Source organism: Chrysemys picta, chromosome 20, assembly GCF_011386835.1.
Source record: "Chrysemys picta bellii isolate R12L10 chromosome 20, ASM1138683v2, whole genome shotgun sequence".
In the NCBI taxonomy this organism is placed as follows: domain Eukaryota; kingdom Metazoa; phylum Chordata; order Testudines; family Emydidae; genus Chrysemys; species Chrysemys picta.
The window spans coordinates 14,993,434-15,012,678 of NC_088810.1; the positions used below are offsets into that span (position 1 = coordinate 14,993,434).

The 19,245-nt window shown below is 51.9% G+C and overlaps 2 protein-coding genes across 2 annotated transcripts in view; one reads left to right on the forward strand and one right to left on the reverse strand.

The window, feature by feature from the left end:
• The window catches only part of NDUFS2 (NADH:ubiquinone oxidoreductase core subunit S2), a 349,529-nt gene that overhangs the window by 198,617 nt on the left and 131,667 nt on the right, over window positions 1-19,245 (forward strand). The window lies entirely within an intron of this gene.
• On the reverse strand, window positions 770-12,175 carry LOC122172480 (intelectin-like protein). Its single transcript, XM_042843384.2, has 8 exons — window positions 12,081-12,175; window positions 10,824-10,887; window positions 10,187-10,354; window positions 7,296-7,543; window positions 6,754-6,912; window positions 5,796-5,916; window positions 4,038-4,141; window positions 770-1,041 (listed from the first exon to the last, which is right to left on the reverse strand). The coding sequence occupies exons 2-8, from the start codon at window positions 10,879-10,881 to the stop codon at window positions 889-891; spliced, it is 1,011 nt and encodes a 336-aa protein (XP_042699318.2). The 5' UTR covers window positions 10,882-10,887; window positions 12,081-12,175; the 3' UTR covers window positions 770-888.

Consider the following 19,245-nt stretch of genomic DNA (forward strand, 5'->3'; position numbering starts at 1 on the left):
GAGGCGGGGTGGGTGAAAGGGCTTGAGGGTACCCCACAGGAAGGAATTCCCAATTGTGCCTTCCTGGGTTCCAAAAAAGGGGGTTTGCATTTGGGAGGTGGCAGCGTTTACCAAGCCAAGGTCAGAGAGAAGCTGTAACCTTGGGAGTTTAATACAAGCCTGGAGAGGCCAGTATTAATTTTTTAGACTCCTTGTGGGCCCCCACCTTCTGCACTTGAAGTGCCAGAGTGGGGCTATCAGCCTTGACAGAGGTAGACTATGCAACCCGATACCCTGAGGCTGTCCCATTGAGTTCAATGACCGCAACCACCATAGCGAAGGAATGCTTGGAAACATTCGCCCAGGTCGAGATACCAAAAGAGATACTGATGGACCAGCAGGGAGGGCAACTTTTCATTCTGATTAATGGTGGAGCTGTGCAAACTGCTGAACATTCATGCCTGGAAGACTTCCTTTTACTGCCCTGCGAACTAATGGCCTGACATTGAGGTGGGAGTCCCTCAAGGAGACATGAAGAGGTCAGAGGTGCAGCTAACTCGGGAGCCGTGACAACGTCATCACCTCCTGGGCCTTATTTCCCACATCTGTAACGTTGGGATAACTGCGCCGCCCGCCTTGGGAAAGTGCTTTGAGATCTAGGGACCCAGAGCGCTAGCTAAGGGCCAGGTGTTCGTAATGAGAGCAGTGCCTGATCCTGACTGGTGCTGAGAACCTCTCAGCCCTCTCTGGGTCACAAGGGGAGTAAATCACACCAAGACCCCGGCCCACTTCACTTTCTTTATTTGAATCACAGATGACCACAGCTGAGGCCATAATTCTCCTCCCAGGGAGCAGCTGTGGCTGGAGCGAAGCAGCGTCGTTCACTGGGTCACACCAGCCTTTCCGGACTCAGCGGTAGAACAGCAGCACTGCGGATTCAATCATCTCCTTGGATACGCTCCAGTGCTGATGGGTTCCGTAGCCATTCCAGTCAAAGGCAGGGAAATCGCCGCACTGAATTGGGTTCCCTTCTGGGAAGAACCCTCCTCCACCTATGCAGTACTGGGGAGAGAACAGGAGTTGCCAGGTGTTAGGATATAGATATTCAGGCCTGTCTGCAAAGGCCTAAACTTTAAGAATTTAGGTGTATTCTTATCACTTAGCTAGTTATAGAGGTATAAAAGAAAGAATCAAAATCACAGTCTGCCGGTGTAAGGGCCTTCTCTTACTGTGACAGTCTGAGGCCCTGATCTTAGGCTAAGTAAGGCCTTTGGGCCATAAGATGGGAAGTGAACGGTCACATCCTCATTTTCCAAACTAGTCCCATTGAAATAAGGCAATCTGGGGCTGTTAGAAAGGTGATCCGATCTATTACCTCCAGAGAAAGGGAAGAGCCTAAAAGATTTAAAGAAAACTTAGTTTGATAGCATCCTGTCTGGCAAGAACTCACTTATCAATAGCTGGGATGTGAAATCCTCATTTCTGTATTGTTCTATCACTGTAGTCTCCACTTCCCTATTGTTTGTCTGTATAATCTCTGTCTGGTGCTGTGATTGTTTCTGTCTGCTGTATAATTAATTTTGTTGGGTGTAAACCAATTAAGGTGGTGAAATATAATTGGTTAATTAATCATGTAACAATATGTTAGGATTGGTTAGTTAAATTTCAGTAAAATGATTGGTTAAGGTATAGCTAAGCAGAACTCAAGTTTTACTATATAGTCTGCAGTCCATCAGGAAGTAAGGGGAGGGAATGGGCGTGGGGCAATTGGAATAATGTTTTGCTGGGGGCCGGAGAATGGGAACAGGGACACAGGCAAGGCTCTGTGGTGTCAGAGCTGGGAAGAGGGACACTGAGGAAGGAAACTAAAATCATGGTTGCTGGAAGTTCACACCAATAAACATAGAATTGTTTGCACCTTCGGACTACGGGTATTGTTGCTCTCTGTTCATGCGAGAAGGCCCAGGGAAGTGAGAGGGTGAAGGAATAAGCTCCCTAACACCAGGCAGGAGCAGAGCAGGGGCCCATCTAGCCGCTCTCCTGTCTCCAGGCCAGTGCCAGCTGCTTCAGAGGAAGGTGCAAGAAACTCTGCTATGGCCAGTTAGCAAATAATCTGCCCACAGAGAAAGTTACCTCCTGACCCCTCCACAGTCAGAGGTCAGTTAATGCCCTGAAGCATGATGGTTTAAATCCCTTCCTAACTCTTGGGACCAGAGCCTCCATTGCCCTGGCCCTTGTGCAGTTACTTACTCTGGTGCAATGGGCACCCAGATGCCAGCGTTTGCCACTAGTGTGAACGTCTGCAGAAGGGGCAGGGCCGGTTTAGGCCATTGGGTTTTGTTATTATTATTTATTATTTGCATTGCAGTACCACTTCGGAGCCCCAGTCCTGGGCAGGTCCTCTGGTACTAGGTGCTGTACAGACACAGAACATAAATACGGCCCATTCCTCAAGGTGCTCACAATTTATCCCTTACCATAGGAGCTTGGGGGAGACCTGCACTGGGAAGGTTGGCAGGGGCCAGAAAGCCTGATGCAGGAATCCCTGTGGGAGGTTCTCTGGCATGTGCCATGCAGGAAGTCAGACTAGAAGATCCATCATACTGGCCCTTGTGGCCTTTGCATATGTGGATCTGTGAAGGCACCAGAGAAGGGGCTGCTGGGGAAGGGGCTGCATTGGTGTGTATCATACCCTAGAACAGAGATCAAGACTTGAGCTGTGGAGGCAGCATGGCCTATAGGATACAGCACTAGACTGGGACTCAGGTGATCTGGGTTTTATTCCTGACTCTGCCTCTCTGTGCCTCAGTTTCCCCTTCTGTAAAATGGGGATGATGATACTGCTCTCCTTTGTGCAGTGCTTTAATATTTGATGAAAAAAGCCATACTGGAGCTACGGATTATTATTACAAATGCTACAGCTAGGGCCTTACGAAATTCATGGTCCATTATGGTCAATTTCATGGTCATAGATTTTAAAAATCGTAAATTTCATGATTTCAGCTACTTAAATCTGAAATTTCACAGTGTTGTAATTGTAGGGGTCCTGACCCAAAAAGGAGTTGTGTGTGTGTGTGTGTGTGTGTGTCGGGGGGGGGATCACAAGATTATTGTAGGGGGGGTTGTGGAACTTCTGCCCTTACTTCTGTGCTGCTGCTGGCGACGGCGCTGCCTTCAGAGCTGGACAGCTGGAGGGCGGCAGCTGCTGGCCGGGAGCCCAGCTCTGAAGGCACAGCCACTGCCAGCAGCAGCGCAGAAGTAAGGGTGGCATGGTATGGTATAGTATTGCCACACTTACTTCTGTGCCGCTGCAGGTGGGGCACTGCCTTCAGAGCTGGGCCCCCAGCCAACAGCCACTGCCTTCTAGCTTCCCAGCTCTGACGTCAGCAGAGACTTTAGGGTGGCAATACCGGGGACCCCCCCTAAAATAACCTTGTGACCCCCTGAAGTTCCCTTTTTGGGTCGGACCCCCAATTTGAGACATGCTGGTCTCCCCCAGGAACTCTGCATAGTATAGGGTAAAAGCACACAAAAGACCAGATTTCACAGGGGGAAAACAGATTTCACAGTCCATCACACATTTTTCATGGCCATGAAATTGGTAGGGTCCTAGCTACAACTCAGAGCCCCATGGACCTCTCTGGGTCAGGAGCAGACCGTGAGTGGGTTTGATTCACTCTCGGCTCCGCATGGCAGATGCTTTGGCTGCAGGACCCTGGTGGCAGAAATTACACCTTGAAAGACTTCCCAGTGGTGCAAAGTGCCCACAGCAGCTTCTGACAACAGAGCTCCTGTGAGCTGTTCCCTCCCAGCAAGTCTCCCCAAAGGAGAGATTTAACATCCACCCCCTTGGCCTGTCCTGGGGGATGATTGCCTCCATGTGTACAGCGGTCCCTGTTGGCACACGGGGCGCAAACTGAACCCACCCTGTGCCAGTGCCGAGCTAAAAGCAGTTCTTGTGCATCCGGCCAGCTCTGACAGTGACACTAGACAGCCCCAAGGCTGATCAGCACTGGCCTTTGCTCCACAGCTAACCCCCACTCTGACCAGATACTCACATGCTCGGTGTTACAGCCGGTGACTTTCAGCCCAGCACACAGAGCCATGGGCGCCTTCTCAGCATTAAAGACGCGGAACTGGATGTAGCCAGGAACATATTCATCTGGTGAAAAGAAAAGGGCAGGTCAGGACCATTGTTTGCCATGGAGAGGCGGAGAGAAGGAACAGTGCGCCGATCTCAGCCGGTCCCCTTCAGTAAGTCCCTGTGTGTGAACTGGGAATGATGGAGGACTAAGGATCAGGAACTCCAGCCCCAGAGATGATCAGGAATTACCAGTCTCAGCCGGGCTGTTCACAGCTCTGTCACTTGTGCAGCATCTTTAAATTCCTAAGAGCTGGTTTGTGTGCAGTTGCCATGTAGCATGTTAAAGTGGGGAACACACACCGTGCTCTCTCCTGGGGATTTTCCATTTGCTCTCTCTTAGTTCATCATTTTCCCTTTCTCTGAATCAGTGATACGCAGACTGCAGCTTGCCAGCGCAAGTGGCTCTTCAATGTGTCTCCTGCGGCTCTTTGCAGCACATGATATTGAAACACTGTTTGATTTAATTATTAACCAGTGTAAGATATTAACCAATCAGGATGCTTTTACTATGTTATTAACCAGTTAAGTTATCAACTGGCACTAAGTTATTAACTTATTAGCTGTGAGAATAATATATAAATACTTTGCCTGTCATACTGTTTAAATATGACTAGTACTATAGTAAATGAAACAATGAATTCGCACGCCTGTGGCTCTTGTGGGTAATGTTGATCGCTAATTTGACTCCTGAACCTCTGAGGTCTGAGTATCACTGCTCTAAAATGAAGATCATCCACAGTGGAACAACACGCCCACAGCCTAAATTCAGAGGGAGTTGTCGAAAGCGGAGCTCTGGTAAATATTTTTGCGCCCCCTGGAGCTCTTACACCATGCTGGGGGTGGGCACATGGGGGGGGCCTCTGGGAAATACTCCTGGAGGAATTCTGTGGCACTGTGCAATGCAGAATTTTGCAGAAATTAATGTTTTTTGCGCAAAATTTCCTTTCCCCCACAGAAACGGGCTGCAGTGCTGCTGGCCACCAGTAGGGGCTGCTGGACCCAGCCTAGCCCAGCTCGCACATAGAAGACACTGCCAGAGGCAGAGGGAGAGAGCTAGAGGGTTCCTGGCAGTGAAGGGAAGGAGGCAGCTCGCAGCAAACACAGAGCAAGCCCTGCCCGGGCCCCAGCATTAGGCTGTGACTCCCTTTGGATCCCTGGGCTCTGAGGAGGAGAGGGTGGGTGCCTGGGCTGGGGGGCGCTGCAGCTGGGCTCTGAGGGGAAGGGGTGTGGGTATCTGGGCAAAGGGGGCCATGGCTGGGCTCTGGGAGGGAAGGGGCATTGGGTATATTGGCTGGGGGGGGTGGCTGTGGCTATGGTCTGGGAGGAAGGGGGTGTGACTGTCTGTCCCCCCGGTTGGGCTCTGGGGGAGAGGAGGTAGAGAAGCAGGATCTGGGTTGTCATAGGGGTTTCTTTAACTCTCTTCTCCTGGGGGGGGGGGGATTTTTGTGTTTCTGTATTGTTACAGACAGACTTGCTGACAGGTATTTTGAAATAAATTACCAAAATAATTGAAACTGGCGTGACAAGTAACATTTGCAGAATTTTAAAATATTGTGTGCAGAATTTTTAATGTTTTGGCACAGAATTCCCCCAGGAGTGAAAATTTAACTCCTGGGCAGGGCTGATCTGTGCGGCTGGAGAGGCAGAACACACACACTCACTGCAGACTTACTTCGGGCATCTGGAGAGTAATAGTTGGCGGTTTGCTGGGCATCGCCATAGTCGTAGATGATGGGCACGGCGGGGCCATTGTCAGTCTTGCAGACGCCGGTGCCATATTTCACTGGGTATTTCTGGGAGACACAAACGCAGCGAGAATCCAGCATTAGTTTCTGTCCCTGTGGCAGGGCAGCTCCAGCACAGACAAGTCAGCTTCACTGACACATGCTCTCTGGGTGATTTGTTCAGTCAGTGCCGCTGCCCACACGGACCAGCCCTGGGGCACAGTGACCCCAGCTGTGAGCAGGGAAATATGGCATGTCAAGGTGCCATTTGGGGTAGATTCATCACAGCCTGTTTGGGGCAGGGACAGTTGTTCTGTTCTGGGTCCGTGCAGCACCTAGCACCATGGGGCCTTGGTGTCTGGTGGGTCTGCTAGGGGGCTGGCACAATGCGGGAAGTAAATGATAATAGGTGAGAATCAGCATGTGTCGCACCTCATTGCCCACCAGCCTGGCACTGAGGAAATACCCCTGGTAGGACAAAGCCTGGACCCCAAAGCCAGGGCTCAAGGGTGGGTCGAGGGCTTGACATAGCACCAAAGCACCTGTGTCCAATGGCCACCCCCATCTCCAGGGCATGAGGTGGGGTCAGTCTCCATGACCCATTCACTCCCTCTGCTGAATCTGTCAGCACGTCAGAGACAAGGGGGGTGGCTGGTTTGGGACGTGAACATCAGCAGTTGCCTGAGACCAGCCAGCTCATCTCACACCAAGGTCACAGTCAGATTCCAACAGGCTGTGTCGAGGGGAAGGCTCCTTGTCCCATTATCAGCCCCCCCCCCCAGCATGGAGCGCTTTTAGAGTGTTGAGAATTTTCCCATCCCAGCTCCTCCATCTAAACTGGGGCCAGCAGAGCCACCCGGACCCTCCTGCACAGGCCCCTCCAAAGCCCCAGCCCAGTGCCATCACCTGGTAGAGTTTGAGGAGGTTCCCCCCTTCTGAGGACAGGAAGTTGGTCTCGGTGTGGTACCTCAGGATGGACTTGTTCTTCCATTCCTTCAGCGGCGTCTTGTTGGTTACGTGCCACACGGACAGGTCCTGGGCTTGGAGATCGTAATAACCAGGGTTCTGAAAAGCGAGGACCCAGTTGAAACCTCTCAGCCACATCCCTGATACTTACCAGGACCCCCCATCACCAGGGCATCTGGGCACATCACCAGCTGTGGTATATTTATTGTGACACCTGCAGAGAAGCACCTTCCCCATTGTACCGGGGAGAACGGAGGCACAGAGACTAGGTGACTTGCCCTAGGTCACACAGGGGACCTGTGGCAGGGCAGGGAATAGAAGCCAGGTCTGCCTAGCCCTACGCCACTGCCTTGACCACTGGGCCATCCCCCCATATTACCCCCATGCCCATGTCTCCCAACTCCCCATGTGCATTCAACCACATTCTAATGCACCCTCTCTCCCCAGCAGGTAGCTATTGGCCATGGAGAAGGGGACCCCACCTTGTAGTCATCGCTGGTGGAGCCCACCGCAGAGCCGAAGGTGTTGTAATTGGCCCAGTTGCCGTCTCCCTCTGGGTAGTTGACATTGTTCCCCTGCTGGCTGGACCAGCGATCGCCATTGGTGCACTTGCCGTAGGCGTTGTTCTCGTGCACGCTGGCCACCAGGGTCCAGCCGCCCCCCTTGGTGGTCATGTCGCAGAAGGTCTGGTAGGTCTCGCCGTTCTCGGTGCGCAGGGTGTAAATCCCATCTGCAGGGGACGGGGCGGGAAGGGGGGAGCACCGAGCTGGTCAGCCAGGGCCGGGGAACGGGGCAGGGCCCTCTCAGAGCCAGCCATTAAATGGAAAACGCCCAGGTGAGGAGCTTCTAGTGCCCTGCAGCGGGGGGCAAACCCGGAGTCACTGGAGCAGGACGTGCCCCTGCATCCCGGGGCAGAGTGGCCCAATTCTCAGGGACACTAAAGCCCCCTAGGCAGCGGGAAGTGAGTGCAAATTACAGGGACTCCGAAAGGACGGGGACTGAGCCTTTCCACACACAAGCTGTAGCACTTTAATGATACTGTTGTAGTTAAAGCGCTACAACTCCTTAGAATCATAGAGTATCAGGGTTGGAATGGACCTCAGGAGGTCATCTAGTCCAACCCCCTGCTCAAAACAGGACCAACCCCAACTAAATCATCCCAGCCAGGGCTTTGTCAAGCCTGACCTTAAAAACCTCTAAGGATGGAGATTCCACCACCTCCCTAGGGAACCCCTTCCAGTGCTTCACCACCTTCCTAGTGAAATAGTGTTACCTAATATCCAACCTAGACCTCCCCCACTGCAACTTGAGACCAATTACTCCTTGTTCTGTCATCTGCCACCACTGAGAACAGCCGAGCTCCATCCTCTTTGGGACCCCCCCTTCAGGTAGTTGTAGGTTGCTATCAAATCCCCCCTTTTCTCTTCTACAGACGAAATAACCCCTGTTCCCTCAGCCTCTCCTCGTAAGTCATGTGCCCCAGCCCCCTAATCATTTTCGTTGCCCTCTGTTGGACTCTCTCCTCTTTGTCCACATCCCTTCTGTAGTGGGGGGACCAAAACTGGACACAGTACTCCAGATGTGGCCTCACCAGTGCCGGTGAATAGAGGGGAATAATCACTTCCTTTGATCTGCTGGCAATGCTCCTATTAATACAGCCCAATATGCCGTTATCCTTCTTGGCAACAAGGGCACACTGCTGACTCATATCCAGCTTCTCATTCACTGTAATCCCCAGGTCCTTTTCTGCAGAACTGCTGCTTAGCCAGTCGGTCCAAAGCCTGTAGCGGTGCATGGGGTTCTTCCTTCCTTAATGTGGACACAATTTATACTGGCTTAAAGTGGCTTTATACTGGGATAGCCATTCCCATAGGGGAGGGAAATAGACTGTCCCTGTCTAAGGCACCTTTCCCCCAATATATCAGGAAAACCCATCCCCCGACCCATCACAGTGACACCAGCACAGATGCCGTGCGCAGACCAGGCCTAAGTGTAACCGAGAATCAGGCCCGGGGGCAATTTGTGCTCAGGAAAGGCCCCAGGCCTCATTCAGAGCCCCCTGCCCCTCCTGCTGTCTGTGTCCCCGCGCTGTGTCCCTCTTTTGGGCCTGAGTCTGGGGGCAGAACAATGGGTGGAACAGAGCCAGGCAAAGAATCTGCCACCCACTGGCTACACCCAGACTGTCAAAGGTCCTGAGCACCCGCCCCGGCCTGGACGTCGCCTGGCACTGGAGGGGCTCAGCCCCAAGAGCAGCCTCTGGGTCCCTGTCTGAGTCCTGCATGCCCTTCCTCCAGCTGAGACTCATGCCACGGTCCATGGTGGGGGGGAGGGCAGATTTTCAGAGGCACACGCTGGGCAATGGGAGTTGGGCACCTCTGTGCCACTTGTGCCTGTGAAATTCTCTGCTGGGGGAGACCAGCCGGCCCCTGATGAGGCAGCAGGAGCTCCGACAAGCTTTTGTCTCCAGCAGCTGCTGTGTGTGGCAGGGGCCTAAGCAGCAGGGTGCGGCAGAGAGCTGAGTTCTCGTGTCACTCGTTTGCATTGTAAAAATCACCGGTGGGGTGAAGACAGCCTGGCACCCACCCCAGCAGGAACAGGAACGCTGGCCGGATCCATTTCAAAGGTTTATTGGGCTATAAAGAGAGGGGAGTTAACCCCTAAGATTCCTTCACCGGAGGAGACAAGGAAAAGCAGAACCTGGGACTCTGTGGGGATCCTGACTAAGGACTAACCAGCCACTGCTGGGAAAGAAAGTTTGGTCGGGAAACGCCTGGAACAAACCTTGTGAAGTTACGTCTTTGCCGTTAGACGGAGTAGTTTTACTTTTGTTTGTTGGGAGCCCTTTCTGTCTGGAGCCCGTCTACTGGAACTCACGTCAATAAACTGGTTTGACTGTTTATCTAACTCAACCCAGTGCTTTGACTGAACTGAGGTGATTGTTAGCTCCAGTCAAGATAACAAGCAGTTGTTCCTGTCCTGTGCAGTGCTAGGGGCTGTGCACTGCAGAGAGACGTCTCCACGGAGCTCGGGGGCTGGAGTTCACTGAGTTACCGGCTAGGCGAGGTTTAGGCTGGGAGGGCCCTGAGGAGTTTGCTGACAAGGCAGACAGGCTGGAGCAGGAGGGAGCTGTCAGCTGCAGCACATCTCCCGCCTGCTGGGGATGGCAGGGCTAGCAGAGTGTCTCAGCCAGCCCTGATAATGCGGTTCCCCACTGTGCCCACGGGCAGGCAGGTGCCCCTGCTCCCAGCACAGAGCTGCCCGGCTGCATCTGAACAGACTGGACCCAGCTGTGGCCTTTACACTGGGTCTGGAGCAGGCACCAACAGAGGCAAAGCAGCTTCTGCAGGTCCAGGGATGCTTCTTCCGCACTCACCTCCAGCCCCGGCCCGGGTGGCTTTAATTTCCTTGCAGCTGCGGGGCAGGCTCTGGTAGCTCTGGTAGCTCTGGTCACTCTGGTAGCTCTGGGAGTAGGACGTGTCTTTCCAGTTCTCCAGCAGGTTACGGATGGCGAGTTTCAGTTCAGCAGTACCCACACTCTCAGCTGCACAGGGGGTGACTTGGGGTTAGTTAGGAGTTTTCTCTGTTACTATGTATGGGGCCAGAACGGCTTCAGAGTCAAAGGTTTTATACTTAGATTGTCAGCCATTAGGGGCTGTTCTGGGTTTGTACAGCACCTGGAATCACAGAAGTCTGGTCCAGGACTGGTGCACCTAGGCACGACTGTAACACAGAGTAATAAAAGTAATCCCTTTAGGTGCCCACCTCTGCAAACCTGGGCTCCAGGATATGGACAGAAGAAATTCACTGGAGCAGGTTCCTTATGAACCAGGGGTGGAAGGAGGCTGCCTGCCAGTTGGGGTCGTTATTGCCTCACTTGTGTATCAGCAAAGCCTCCCCTGTAGCAACCCGCCCAGCTCTTCCCCTGCATGTATCACAGCCCTGGCCCCAGAGGCAGGGTCAGAGTTCGGGAGAATTAGTTCCCAGAAGAGGAAAACGAAACAGCCACTTACCGCAAGGGGTCGCCCTGGTCACTGAGATGAGGAGCAGCAGGAGAGCGAGTTGCTTCATTGTTGACTTTGCAGCAGAGAAAACAGTAGATCTGCTGGTTAATAGCCAGGCTGGGGCTAGTTAGTGTCACAGAGCACAGGAGGTGCGGGTGGGCGGGGGGTGGGGGGGCGGCTCCTCTCCAAACCTCCTGCTCCCAGGGCTGCCCTGGCTCTCTGTATAACCTGCCCTTGGCACTAACTCCCTGCTGCACATGAGTTCAATGGGGGTTTGCCAGAGTGGGCATGGCCTTGCAGTGATATCCTTAGAGCAGTTTTCATCTTCAGAGCCCATTGAGGGCTCAGCGATGGTTCAGTGATGGGCTTGTGGGATGGGAAGCTGAGCTGAGCTGGGCTGGGAAGGGAGCACCAGGGACCATGGTGCCTGCACAGGGTGCCGGGAGGAATCCAAGTAGCATCATGTGCACGGAACAAGCCCTGCCCCTGCACTCCTTCTGCTAACTGAGCCTCGCATCACCCCTGTAGGGTGGCCAGGTCTCATTATACCTATTTTGCAGATGGGGAAACTGAGGCAGATAGAGCCTGACCTGAAGCCCATTGAAGTCAGTGGAATGCCTGACGCTGGCTCCAGTCAGCGCTGGGATCAGGTCCAGGGAAGGGAAGCGAGGGGATCATTTCCCAAGTCCCATCTCAAACCTTTTTCTAGGAGTCTCTCTCCTTGCTTTGCAGCAAAACTGACGCCAGCACATTTCACTCATGCTGTGGAACCTGCCTGCACACGGCACGGCCACAGCTTCACGAGCCCAGCCAAAGGGCCCTGCAGCACAGCTACCCAGTGCTAGAGGCAGGCAGAGGGGGCTTGTTAAGGCTCAGATTAAGGAGAGCTGGGTTCAATTCCCCCTCTGTCACTCGCTCCTCGGGCAGGTGATGGGCTCTCTCTGGGCTCAGCTCCCCAGCTGTAAAACGGGCGAGAACCATCCCTACTTCACCAGGTGCTCTGAGGATAAGTGCATTGATGCTCATGTGTGCTAGGGAGTCAGACGGACCCAAGCTGATGCTGTGTAATAATAATGTCTAGTGCTGTCATGAGTAGATCTCAAAGCACTTTACAGAGCAGCTCAGTAGCATTATCCTCATTTTACAGATGTAGAGAAACCAGCAACGTCGTGGGCTTTTTAAAGCTACTATGTCATGTTGACATATCACAACTACTGCTATGTAACGTCACAGAAGAACATACTAAGGGGAAGGGTCGGGACTCACCTGGTGCCCAGTTCCAGTGTCGCTGAGGCATCTAACTACAGAGTTCAGCAACAGAAGCTTCTGGCCAGAGAGACAGAGCGATTCCTCTTATGCACCAATCGCAGATCTAACCTTTTATAGGGAGTGGAGCCACCCAATGAAAGCAAACACAACTTACAAATACCAGAACTCTCCAGACACCCCACCCAGGAGCTGGGGAGACAGTTTCCACTGAAAACGTTAAACAAGATTAAATCTAGTTCATGTTCCAGGTATCTGAATGTATTGCCCTTCAAAACAACCTCCGGCTGTCCACCCAGGAAACTCCGTGTTGATGCAAAAGCATATGGCAGGACTGATATTACTGCATTATCACTAATTATTTGCATGCTGCGGCTGAATGTTGATTCAGGTGGTGGAGTTGAATGGTCCTGATGAAGCCAAGAAGGAAGTTGGAGCTCTGTAGATCCTCCACTGATATAATAACGAGGCAGCTTAAAGCAGGAACTTTGCTATTTAGGTTTCATTGAAACAGCGTCTCTGCCCTTTGTCACAGATCCACAGGTCTGGTGCTCTTGATCAATTCTGGAACAGTCCCTGGAAGGACCCCTTCAGTGCCCCAGACCCGTTTTAGGGTCACGCTCTCACTAGGGAAGCCTCTTGGCTTCACCATCTCCTTAGACCGAACCTCGGAGCCTTAAGCACTCCACTTTGCACCGTGAGCTCGCTTCAGCGAGTCCACCTGAGTTGGACACTTGAGAGAGACTTGAACACCCAAAGGGAGCAATGCACCCCTACCTTCACCATGTGGAGTATGGTGGCCACCAGGGCCAGCTCCAGGGTTTTGGCCGCCCCAAGCAGCCAAAACAAAAACAGAAACAAAACAAAACAAAAGCCTGCGGCGGCAATTCGGCGGGAGGTCCTTCACTCCCAGGCGGAGTGAGGGACCGTCCGCCGAATTGCCGCCGAATACCTGGATGTGCCGCCCCTCTCCGGAGCGGCCGCCCCAAGCACCTGCTTGAGAAGCTGGTGCCTGGAGCCGGCCCTGGTGGCCACGTGACTGGTTTTCGACCAGCATGTCCAGTTGAAAAAGGGACCTGACAGTGTCTGGTCAGATCTACAGACCGGACACCCAAAGTCCGGTTACTGTAGGCAGGGGAGGTGGGGAGGTCATCACTCCTGCCAGCCTCTATTCAGCCAAGATCTCCTCCTACCAGTGTCAGGTGGCTGCAGCTCCCAGCCCTGGCTCCACAAGTGAGTCTGTCCCACATGGGAAGAGTTAAGGAGAGGCAGGGGGAAAGGGGAAAAGCAGTGAGCAAAGGGGAGAGGGGGGCAGAGGAGTGAACAGGGGTGAGGATTCAGGGGAAGGGACGGGATGGGGGAGGTTCCAGCACACCTGCTGGAGTGTCCGGTTTTTAAATATTACAAAATTGGCAATGTGCAGTGACTCTCAGCCAGTGTGGTAAAGGCAGCAGAGTTTATGAGATGTCTGGAACACAGCGTGGAAAGTCCTTGTTAGCCCAGAGAACAGAAAGTTACAGCCTGGTCCATCTGGGTCAGTCCCAGAGAACAGAGCCCTCTGACCCTTCTTTAGTCTCAGTCCAGGAGCGTCTCTTGCCTCTAGGAGCCCACACTTAACATCCCCATCGGGCCTCTTCTCTGTCCTTTGTTTCTGTTCCTGGGCAAACATTGTCACCTGATCCTGCTCCTTAGACCTTTGCTCTCCAGCTGGTCACACATCCATGGTCATTAATTGCTAGGTGCCAAATGTCCGCGTAATGGGAGGGGCCATCGTCTTCACAGACTCTCCATGGCCATGGGGCCCCAGGCCCCAAACAGCCAGGCATCAGTCATGCCTGTATCTCTGGGTCTCTGCAAAGACTAAATCACCCTTTCTCATTATCTAGTTACATCATGCACCACACAGGGTTAATGTGTGGGGTGTATCAGTGCCCCACTGTGACAGAAAATACCCCTGTGTTCACCCCCTACACATGAGGGGTATGTCTTGTGAGGTGTCATTTAAAACCTGATAACTTGCTGATCAGTAATATCAGGGCAATATTCCCATAGCAGCATTATATGTAAAGTTATGAACGTGTTCTGAACTCATGAGTGAAGTGTGTTTCCCAGATTAGTCTGGGAAGTGGCTAAATCAGTTCCTCAGAGACAAAGGTCAAGCCTCCTCCTCCGCCAGGTGTCAGCCTGCTCAGTGGCTGTTCTTTGGCAAGGAAGGGGGCAGGGGGGGAAATCTACAGCTTAGCAAAGACACAGCCTGAAATTTCCTTTCTTCACCAGCCTGCCTGTCGCCTGGCTCCCAGCTGGAAATGCTTCTCAAAGGGGGGCCAGGACTATAAAAAGAAGGGGCAGACACCCCAAGACACCCCTCTTCTCTCTCCCTGTCTCTCTCTGGCATCATACTTAAGAAGACAAAGGAAAACAGCCGTTGGACTCCAGGGGAGAGCTCCTAATCTGAGAGCTTGGTCAGTAACCTGCTGGAGCATGTGGTGAGAAATTTTGCTGGACTGTAATACCATTTGTTAAGTTAGGCCTTAGCAAGTATTTTATCTTTACTTTTCTTGTAACCATTTCTGACTTTTGTGCCTCATTGCTTATATTCACACTCTGTCTCTTTGTAGTTAATGAACTTGTTTTACAGTTTTATCTAATCCAGTGTGTTTAAACTGAAGTGTCTGGGTACCTATTTAAGATAATAAACTGGCATATTATCCCCTTAAAGGAATATATTTGTACTGCCCAGGAGAGGGCTTCGCACTATAGGACATACATTTCTGGGGGAAGACCCGGGATTGGGAGTGTGTTGGGGACACCCTGAAATATAACCAAAGCTGGAGAGAGCCAGGTGTAGTTGGCAGGCAGCAGTCACACACAGACACTCAGGGGCAGGGGGTGGCTTGCATGCTGGAGCCTGTTGGTGAGAGGACCAGTTTGAGCTGTTACAGAAAGGCATTGAAGGCACCCAAGGTTGTAAACACGCACTCAGGGATCTTATAGAGCAAGGGGACACAGAGCGGTCTCTTAATTGGTCTCCAGAGTCTCAGTTTGCACTTGACGGAAAAGTCAGCCTCCTGCTGTTCTGATTGTTGAGAAAGCCTTGAAAACGTGGCCAAGGGTAACCAGGGTAGAGACATTTGCCTGGGTCTGCAGAGAGCCTGAAACAGTAACTGTGGGATGAACTGCCCATGTGTTTCAATGGGAGCTAATTCAGAGCATGCCAGCCTTTAGAATCATAGAATCATAAAATATCAGGGTTGGACAGGACCTCAGGAGGTATCTAGTCCAACCCCCTGCTCAAAGCAGGGCCAATCTCCAACTAAATCATCCCAGCCAGGGCTTTGTCAAGCCTGACCTTAAAAACCTCTAAGGAAGGAGATTCCACCACCTCCCCAGGTAACCCATTCCAGTGCTTCGCCACCCTCCTAGTGAAAAAGTTTTTCCTAATATCCAACCTAAACCTCCCCCACTGCAACTTGAGACCATTCCTCCTTGTTCTGTCATCTGCTACCACTGAGAACAGTCTAGATCCATCCTCTTTGGAACCCCCTTTCAGGTAGTTGAAAGCAGCTATCAAATCCCCCCTCATTCTTCTCTTCTGCAGACTAAACAATCCCAGGTCCCTCAGCCTCTAGGTCCCTCTGTATCCTATCCCTACCCTCCAGCGTATCTACCACTCCTCCCAGTTTAGTGTCACCTGCAAACTTGCTGAGGGTGCAGTCCACGCCATCCTCCAGATCATTAATGAAGATATTGAACAAAACCGGCCCCAGGACCGACCCTTGGGGCACTCTGCTTGATACCGGCTGCCAACTAGACATGGAGCCATTGATCACTACCCATTGAGCCCGACGATCTAGCCAGCTTTCTAGCCCATTCATCCAGCCCATACTTCTTTAACTTGCCGGCAAGAATACTGTGGGAGTCCGTATCAAAAGCTTTGCTAAAGTCAAGGAAGAGACCATTTCATCAAAGTGTGTCAGGAAGGAGAGGGAGTGCATGAAGATCTACAGGAGCATTTTCCAAAGTGTGGGGTATGTTCCCCTGGGGGAGCAGGATTTAAGAGCAGGCCTTTAACAGCATGTGCTGGGCACTGCAGGGATGGGAGGGGCCATGAATTGTGGTGTTGTCCCAAACGGGAAATCAGGTTTCAAACATCTGCAGCTTTTTCCAACCCCAGGCCCTGGCATTAAAGAATCAAGAGTCAGGCCCTAAAGATCATGAGATTTTTTTACAAAAAGAAACCAAGTTGGATTCTTTTTCTTTGCCTTCTGGATTTGGAGCCTTTGGGTCACAGTCAGGTCACCTTTTCCAACTTCTCTCTACAACCACGAGGGCAAGAAACTGCCTTGTTTTAAAAATGAGAGCTGAGTTTCTCACCTGATCCTTTGACTCTAGGAACCAGGGCTTCCAGAAACAACAACAACAAATACATTGTCAGACTCGTGATAACATCGCAACAGCTGGCAAGACTGTGTTTGGGAAATGCTGCCTGGGTGCTTAGGAACATCAGAAGCAATCTGTCTTGCATGCTGTCTAGGCCTCTCATTGGGGTAGATCAGCCTAGAGTCCAAACATCTCAAAACTTCAAATGAAACGATTTGGTTTCAAATTTTTCAGAGGAAATTTTGATTTTTTTATGGAAACATTTCAAAGTGGGATGAAAAATTTTGGCTCCATTTTGAATTTTTTTGTTCAAAAATTAAAAATCAGAGTGTTTTGTGAAACATTTTTCATAGCTTCTCAGGCCAGATGGGACCCCTGTGATCATCTAGTCTGACCCCCTGTATAGCGCAGTGTGACAGAGCGCTAGGTATAAAAGCCGGCGTCAGCACTCTTCACAGCAGCTCCAGTCAGGCAAAGCAGATTGGAGCGGACTGTGCGAGGCTGTGCCTAGTCTGTGGGTGGGCAAGTCAGAAAGGCTATTTAAGCCATTAGCCAGAACCCACAAGGAGGCCCAGGAATAAAGAGCACAGGGGGAAAGCAGGCAGTGAGGAGGAGAGAGAGATTGCTCTCCCCTGCTTGGTAAAGGTGCTGTGTATGCTGTGAGGGTAGTGGGACTCAGTTATAAATAAACTGCACAGGGCGTTGGACCAGCAAAAGGGTCTCTGCGTGGTTGTGTAGACTAAGACTGAGGCAGGACCCAAGAGGCCCTGTTACACACAGGCCACAGGACTTCCCTGAAATAATTTGCTTGAATGAGAGCAAATAATGGTGCCCTATTCCTACCTATGTCCTATAATTAGGTGTGTCATTCCTACACAAATTGCTGTAATGGGGCTCACAGATACTATGGCCCTGGGTGCCATTATAAAATCCTAGACCGAGAGACAGCTGACTATCCGGACAGCGACAGCCTCTCAGCTCCAAGCTCACTCTGTCTTTTCAAACATTCTTCCTCCTCTCAAATCCTGGCTCTGCTCTGACCTGACCCATATTTACATCTCCCGCTGGAAGCAATTCCCAGATTCCAAGGCCAGAAGGGACCACTGTGATCATCTACTCTGACCTCCTGGATCACCCAGGCCACAGGACTTCCCTGAATTAATTCCTGTTGGAACCAGAGCAGATCTTCTAGAAAAACATCCAATCTTGATTTTAAAATTGCCAGTGAGGGAGAATCCATCACCAGGGCCGGCTCCAGGCACCAGGCACCCAAGCACATGCTTGAGGCGGCACCTGGTAAGGGGCGGCGGGGGGAGCGCGGCGCAGCATTCCCAGGGAGAGGGGGGCGTTCCGGCGGCTCTCGGCGGGGGGCGGGACGGGCTCCGGTGGCGCTGGGGGGCGTTCCGGCGGCTCTCGGCGGGGGGCGGGCTCTGGCGGCGCGGGGGGGCGTTCCGGCGGCTCTCGGCGGGGGGCGGGCTCTGGCGGCGCGGGGGGGCGTTCCGGCGGCTCTCGGCGGGGGGCGGGCTCTGGCGGCGCTGTGCTGCGCGGCGCTCGGTGGGGGGGGCAGCGCGGGGCTGGAGGGGGGTTCCAGCAGCGCTCGGCGGGGGGACGGCGCTCTGGGGTGGGGTTCTGGCGGCGCTCGGCTGGGGTGCTCAGGGGGCGGCGCTTTTTTTTGCTGCTTGGGGCAGCAAAAAAGCTAGAGCCGGCCCTGTCCATCACGATCCTTGATAAATTATTCCAGCAGCTAAATACCCTCACTCTTAAAAACGTGCTCCTTATTTTCAGTCTGATGTTGTCTAGCTTCAACTTCCAGCCACTGGACCTTGTTATACCTTTGTCTACCAGAATGAATAGCCTATCTTCAAAGTTTTGTTCCCCATGTAGGTACTCATAGACTGTGACCAAGTCCCCCTTAACTTTCTCTTTCAGATAAATAGATTCAGCTCTTTCAGTCTCTCACTATAAGGCAGGTTTTCCAATCTTTTAATCATTCTCGTGGCTCTTCTTTGAACCCTTTCTATTTTATCAGCATCCTTCCCACATTGTGGACACCAAAACCAGACACACTCACTTCCGTGCCATTAATATAACTTCTCTAATCCTACTTTAGATTCCCCCATCTATGCAGCCAATGATTGCACCAGCCCTTTGGGCCACAGCATTGTTCTGGGAACTCATGTTCAGCAATTACCCACCAGGACTCTCAAGTCTTTTCCAGGGTCACTGCTTCCCAGGATAGAGTCCCCCATTCTGTAAATCTGGCCTGCATTCTTTGTTCCTCGATGCATGACTTTACATTTGGCTGCATTAAAAGGCATATTGTTTGCTTGGGCCCAGCTTAGTAAGTGATGAAGTTGCAATTTTTAATGAAAAATGTTGATAAACAAAATTAAGCATCCCTGTATAGCAGCATTGATGTCAATGGAGCGATGTTGATGTGCACCAGGAAATCCAATCTCTTTTATAGCCTGACCTCTCTGCAGCATCGTCAATCCCATGTGTTCAAAAATCACGAGTCAGGGCCTTGAAAATCATAAGATTTTAAAAAAATAATACATTGGGTGGGGGGATCTGCCCTTGGTTGTTTTGAGCTTTTCTCCACAATCCTGAGGGACTGAAACATACATTTTACTTAACTGCAAATGTGGCTCTGGGAGCTGGGGCTTTAATTAAAACAGCAAATATCTCAAGACTTGGGGTAAAATCATGATCGTTTCCAACTCTGCAAAAACTCTGTGGCACTGGCAGTTCCTTCTGGGCAGCCCGGCCCCAAGGCGCTCACACA